The 6919-nt window shown below is 34.2% G+C and overlaps 1 protein-coding gene and 1 pseudogene across 2 annotated transcripts; both read right to left on the reverse strand.

The window, feature by feature from the left end:
* Positions 1-227: 227 nt before the first annotated feature.
* On the reverse strand, positions 228-1636 carry LOC143593452 (upstream activation factor subunit UAF30-like). The gene is made up of 2 exons (XM_077073080.1): positions 1388-1636; positions 228-754 (listed from the first exon to the last, which is right to left on the reverse strand). Exons 1-2 carry the CDS (start codon positions 1610-1612, stop codon positions 605-607), a joined length of 375 nt encoding a protein of 124 aa, XP_076929195.1. The 5' UTR covers positions 1613-1636; the 3' UTR covers positions 228-604.
* A 712-nt stretch (positions 1637-2348) lies between these two features.
* LOC143593451 (putative zinc finger CCHC domain-containing protein At4g19190) lies at positions 2349-5414 on the reverse strand (annotated as a pseudogene). The gene is made up of 5 exons (XR_013146103.1): positions 5131-5414; positions 4677-4972; positions 4398-4600; positions 2981-3095; positions 2349-2880 (listed from the first exon to the last, which is right to left on the reverse strand). The product of XR_013146103.1 is annotated as a putative zinc finger CCHC domain-containing protein At4g19190 (transcript).
* Positions 5415-6919: the final 1505 nt, after the last annotated feature.

Here is a 6919-nt window from a genome sequence, read left to right on the forward strand (position 1 = left end):
AGTAATAAAAGTCCTAGTGAAAGGTAAGGGTGTTAAATAAAATTCAAATTCAAATACGTGTCTGAAATATTCGAAAATTTGAATCCGAATTATTCAAAAATTTGGATATCCGAATCTCAGATATTCAAATTTTTGGATTCGGATTCAGATTTAGAACCCATGACCTAATAGTGGTATGGGGCTCATACATTCAAAATGAAGATGGTGAATTCAAATGCTTTGCTTGCTGCAAGATTAAAAGGTTTTTGTTTTATAAGAAAGTAAACATTATTGTTTTCTTAAAGTAACTTCTCAATTCCATCATATTGGTTTTGGTTTATTGTTTTCTCAAAGTAACTCCTCAATTCCATCGTATTGGTTTTGGTTTTAAAAAGCACAAGGCACAAGACATATATCTACATGTGCAATTTATACATAGATTAAATTTGATCAAGGGCCTCATGTCTTAGCCTAAGTGTAGTGGGCGACAATTTGCAAGATTTTGGGCGATATTTGGCATGGTGGTAGCATATTACCATACAAAATAAGTGCACAGTGCACCAAAATATGCCAATATTATATGACTACCAAACGCAGAAGCTAACACAGAAATCATGCAACGAGTTCAAGAGACTATCATCTCACTACCACAATCAGCTAGACTTGAAAAATGCTGCGACATCAACTTGGCAATCTCCAGAAACATGACTCGATCCTTTCCGCTGAATATCGTTTTTAATTTGTCATCACACACAATCTCCTTGTTTGATGGGTTCTGAAAATAAATTGATAATAGTATTAAACCATATTAACGAAGAAAACGCATATCCTCACTTAAATTGAACGCCGTTATGGCTGCAAATTTCAACCAAGTATAAGAAGCAAAAATGTTGTTGAGATTAAAAGCAAATTTGTTCACCCAATTAGCCTAAATAGTTTTGCTGTCAAAATGTATTTGAACACACCCTAATACAGAAATTAGGGTTAGGGTACTCCGGCCGCATGCTGCAGTACCCGAATAAAATAGGACACATGCCGAAGGAAGCGATCTTGGATACCCTCACACGTAGGCCTATAAACGAACCGAATGAACACGAACAAGGACGTTTTGGTGTTGGGTCATTTAACTTTAAACGAGCACGGAACACTTAAACGAACATAAATGAAGAGACGTGTGTTGATATTCACGAACTGAAGGCTTGGTTCGTTTACAAGTGACAATTGGGTCCTACAAACTGAAATGGCAAACCGGTGAACCAATTGCTCTACTCTAGCCTACATATCCATGATCATTATTACTTAATAATAATAATAATAATAATAATAATAATAATAATCCAAACTCATCTGATTATTCATTTTCTACAGATGTAACCTTAATACAAATGAAATAATGATAATATAATACCTGGAGGTTATTGTACTTGATGTATTCCCAAACCTTCTTGACAGCGTCAGTACGAGAGACCTCAGAGACGCCTATTTTTAAGAACTCTCCCAGCGACGGAGACACCGGAACCACTTTCAGAATACCCGCAGGCCGCCCACGCGTCCGTACGGCTACGGCGGTGCTTGTGGCGGCCGCCATCAGAACTCTGTGACCTTCACCCAAAACACGACTCGCCCACGCCATCTTTCTCCTTCTCTTTCTCTTTCTCTTTCTCTTTCTTACGGTAAGTAACAAACAACCCTAAACAATCAAGCCTTTATTATATCTGAAAATATATTTGGTTTTCAAAATAAAAGTTTATCCGGGTCGACCCGAAACCCATAAAACAAACCTAAGAACCAATCCGAATTACTTCGGTTCGACTTAGCCTTTTCTTGGGTTTGGGTTAGTTCGGGTACGAGTTTTCTCGGGTCCAGTTTCAGTTAAAAATGACACCCTAAATTGTATCGGTTTAATAAGCCTCTCTTGTTTAGGTTGATCTATTTAACCGATTGAATTAAATGGGCTATATTCAAGTGAATCCATTTATTACAATCTGTCCAACGTATTTACAACTCGTTTAGATAAATGTGTTTTATGGACACAGGGTGTTAAGTGTGTCATTGTTAAGTTGATGCCTTTCACTCTAACAATAAATAAGCTGTGTTCTTTTACATAAATTCAACACATAATATTCTAACGAACGTGCCTTGATGTGTTATTTAGTCAAATTGTAAGTATAGATGATTTGCAAATTTGTAGGGATGCTTACAGGATGGCTTTTTGTAACCCCGATCGAGTGTAAAACAATTTCATATATGAATCGTATAGTAAGGTATGACTGGTTCATTAAAAAAGACTACCAACAACAAAGGAAAATAAATTGAGAAATGGTTCTTAAACAGCGTACAATGTGGTCATGTCAGGTTTTGCTTAACACCATACTCGAGGAAATTTTAAAACCAGATCACCCCAACATAGAAATTACAGTCATTTTGTTTCTTATGGTTTGAACAGAAACTGGTAATATCAGCTCAGTTTTAGTTTTAAAACAACTGGTTCTTAAACAGCGTATAATGTGGTGTACTAAAGCTAACAACATTCTCAGTCTCGAGAATATGAACGTCTCCGGTGACGATGGTGGCGGAGATGCTGACGAGGTTCGTATCTTTGTTGGTGATCAGAGTCTGAACTCTCACGCCGCCTATGTCTGCTACCACTGCTCCTCTTAAGCCTGTCAACTTCTGAGTCATCTGATGAACTTGATTCAGACTGTATTCGTTTCTTTTTCTTCCTATGTTGACTTTTACATTGGCTTTTATTCTTCTTTGACCTCTTTTCTGCATCATCTGACAGATTGTCTTGACGATCTGTTGAATGCCCTTTGCGCTTTCTCTTGCTACTGGACTTCTTTTCCTTTTTTGTAGAAAAGTTGGCTAACAGATTCGGGATGACTTCCTCGCCAAGAAACCCTATACATTGCAGATAACATTAGAACCACATTGATCTACTCCTTGTTATTTTATCCGCTGACATTATGTGTGTGAAATCATATTTCTTATGTAAACTTACCTCCATATTCATCAAATATGTCCTCTGCAACAATCTGTTGGTTTGGATCATCTGGTCTGAATCCGCCACGAGGTGGGCTCATTCCAGGCTTCTGTTTCAACTCCCACTTAAGAGGCTGCAAATTTAAATTACATATAATAAGCAAAATTAATTCACCCTATAATGCTTTATGTATGAATCAATTTGACTACATTTCAATCATGGTTAATGGAGACCTAATTAACCAACAAGGATGCTGCATTTCACATGAACTGCCTTGTAGAATACTGATTACGCATAGTTATCATAAGAAATTAATGCTACTACATAGAGGTCGAAAATCTCATTGAATGGATAGTTATCGATACTTTCAAATTAGTTTAATCATCAATTAGTCATCGTTTTTCTTTCTTCAGTTTTATTATACAGACTCGCTTATAAAAACATCTTTTTCAATATGAACGCTTATTTTATAGCTGACCATCCTAATTACATTCTTTTGTAAAATGTTTGAAGATTACAGATGTTACAAATACACACTTAAACACAAGTTGAATTGTACTTTCAACATCTAATAATTTTTTTTCATTTTTTTTGAAGACGCTTTGTATGGTTCATTCATCAATCAGATACATACAATACTATTCAATTTACACCTCTCTATACATGTCAGACAGATGGAAATATCAACTTCAAGAATTTTCTTTTAAGTAATGTAGTTATTTACAGGTTAGATACTTTTGAAACTTTATCATTGTGACACCAATTTGGTTAAACAAGAAAACTACATTCTCATGTCCCTGTCATATATACACTATAAGCATTCTTTTATAACATAATTTTCATAAAAGTTCTCATCACAAACCGATAGTGCAGCATGGGCCCGAAATTGGCTGACAAGCAACAAAATTGCCGGGAATGCATACAAGCTATTTTGTAGGATGTGTTTCCAACCATCTTATTGTTTGTCAAGGATTTCCAAGTCTATGCTGCACAATTGATTTGAGGTGAAAACCTTTTAAGAAAATGAAGTTATAAGAGACTGCTTACCCCGTACATATAAGTGGTTGTCTCGTTCAACCAAATTTGGTGCTGAGTGATTGATTGATGAGTCGATAATTTAAACTACCTGATATTATGTATTCGATTGATGAGTGATTGAATGAACCTTACAAAGACATTTTTAGTACGGGTCAACTTGAGTTGACCCAGAACACTTCCTGTCCAACAATTTACAATTCTATAAACGGTTAAGTGTGTCAAATAAGATAAAACTACATTCTGCACAACTTTCAACATGTTTGATGTGTCCAACCCATTTGACTCGTTTCACTTATGAATAAAACTCTGATTTGACCCATTCGGAATAAGCAAGCTAAACTACGAAATCGCATTCAACAATCTAAAGTAAACTACCAAGGAATTAGTAATTAATCACCTCAGATGATTCTGTCTGAGCCATAATAGTTGTTAGGGGGGTCGTCTCTTTTCAACCGGCTCTCTTCATTAGGCATTATTGCATCCTTCAATGGGCATTCTCTATCACCACTTTGGTGGCCAAATGCCCCGCACCTCACGCATTTTACATTCCTTATTTCAATTCCAAATGGCTTTGCCCTTCCAGCAACACCAGTGTCTTGCCTGAAACAACGTTATAAGTTGAATTACGGAAAAAACAACAGCAGCGGCATAATTGTTTAAAGAAGATGATTCTAACTTTGGGGCATTTTTAAGGGCTTCAAACTGTTCTTCGGTTGGTAGGTTACGGCCAAAAACATCTTTAGGCCTTGGATTTGGAGGCAGCCTGCAAATCATAGGTATAAGTATTTCCGCATCATATCATATAATCATTGGAACATGAATAGTAAATAAATACATGTGAGGTGTTCCGGTGTCCTGTGAATGTGGATCTTGTTGTTTGTTTTCCTCGGTGGCACTTTCAGGATTATAACCAGGCGGTCGGACATACATGAAGCTGACAGCTTTCATCATCTCCATCTTCAAAATGAGGAGTCAAAATAATCAATTTGTTGTTGTTGTTATAGAAAGGGCAAAAACTGACTCAGCCGCCTGCAGGAAAAACTCTTGTTCCTGAGCATACTGCACAAACAAACTAACACGAGTGATTCAACAAACAAAGAAACAGGGGTTATAATATAAAAATAAGCAACCTCTCGTGCAACTTCTTCGGCCCGTCGCTCTTGTTCGGCAATCCACTTGCGGCGTTGGTTAGGGTAAGAGAGAGGATGCCATGGCTTCTGGTTAAGGTACGAGTGGGACCATGCGGTTCCAGATTTGCTTTTGTAATCAACTTCTCCCACGCCGTCTGAGAATCGCTTGCTTAATCTTCTTGGCCCTCTCTCGTCATCGTCCATCACCTCCAATCACAAGTTGCAGATCAATCAATAATAATACCTAACCCGACGCTATCCAATCTCAATTTAGGGGTTCGGACAATACTTTTTTGGGTGGAACCAACACGCGATGAACACAATAAAATACTTATGAACTAGGATACACACCCCTGAAAGAAAATAGATAAATAACAAAATCAATATAAACAATCATAATTTTTTATAAATAGAAAATCATATGACCTAAACAAAATATTAGAGAGTAACATTGTTTTTCATAAAAATTTAATAGTTATACAAATTTGTCTATATTATTTGTATAATATAGACAAATTTGTATTATCTATATTTGTCTATATTTCATTAGCAAAGCCATGAAAATATTTAACCGTATTATCCTTGTATGAACTTCAAAATTTTCTGTCCAATCAAGTTCCCGATTAGTTTTTAAACTGTATTATCTAATTTCAACCGGTGTTTAACATACCAACATGATTAAGTATTAAACTAAAATGTTAATGTATGCCATAATAAGTTAACGTTAACATTAATATCTAGAAGATTATGTAAAACTAAAAATAAAATATGTGAATGTAATTATTACCATAAAAATATAGACAATCATAAAATTTCACAAGAAAACATTTAGAAAATCATAAAATTTAATATAACTTTATAACCGCAATCATTGAAATTCAGATGCTTTTTAAAAAAAATGCAACAAACTGGTGATCAAAATCATGATATTTTTTTACTGTCATATTAAACAAACACACATAATAAACATAACTTAGTAACCAAACTATTGACTATTCAGATTGTCATAATACAAGCTTAATACTAAAACAAACTAAATATACACATAAAAAGGAGAGTCCAAAAGAAAATCTAAACATGTTGGAGTCAAATTTACCAACCATCAACTTCTTCAAAATTTTACCAAAAAAAACAAATTATCTTCACAACCTGACAAACAAAATAAACGATTATGAAAGTTTATTGTAAGGTTTTGGAAGTTTCTAGTTATGAACTAAACTAATAACTTAAACAGAATAAGTGTTATTGAATAATGAAAGTAAAAATTTAGAGTAATCAACTACATAATTAAGTTACTGAATTAGTGTTACCTTAAATTTAATCTTCAGATTCCAAAGAGTTTAGAAGATTATCAAAATTTGACTCATAGTTCTCACACTCTAACAACCATTTTACCTTCTCACTAACTTCATTTTCCAAATCCAAGTGATTCAAATCTTTTAAAAGAAACATATCATTAGATTCTAATATTGATTCATGATAGTACTCGTGTTACACACGGTGAAACATATTTAGAACATAACATATGTAACATCATATAAACTTGATTAACTAATTTAGAAATGGTTACAAAAATTAAAATAAAATTGGTTAATTTGAAAAAAATTAAAATAGATATAATTTCTTTTACTAAATAATATAGATATAATTACAAAACTTAATGTCAATCCTCATTATATTTGGTGATATTTTGTCCTTTAAATGCCACATTTTGAGAAGTTGTGAATTTCTGACCGAATTATTTAGAAAACTCTTTTTCTTTATGAGAATAATATGAATAAATTAAGAA

The sequence above is a fragment of the Bidens hawaiensis genome, unplaced genomic scaffold, assembly GCF_021521415.1.
Source record: "Bidens hawaiensis isolate Kalapana, Puna unplaced genomic scaffold, B.hawaiensis_p1.1 tig00042239_1, whole genome shotgun sequence".
NCBI classification, from domain to species: Eukaryota; Viridiplantae; Streptophyta; class Magnoliopsida; order Asterales; family Asteraceae; genus Bidens; species Bidens hawaiensis.

Bases quoted from the DNA above. Each gene is read 5' to 3' on its own strand.
- LOC143593452 (XM_077073080.1), bottom strand. From the start codon at position 1,612: ATGGCGTGGGCGAGTCGTGTTTTGGGTGAAGGTCACAGAGTTCTGATG. The intron at 755-1,387 runs GTATTATATTAT...ATTTATTTTCAG, and splicing joins TCAAGTACAATAACCTCCAG to AACCCATCAAACAAGGAGAT.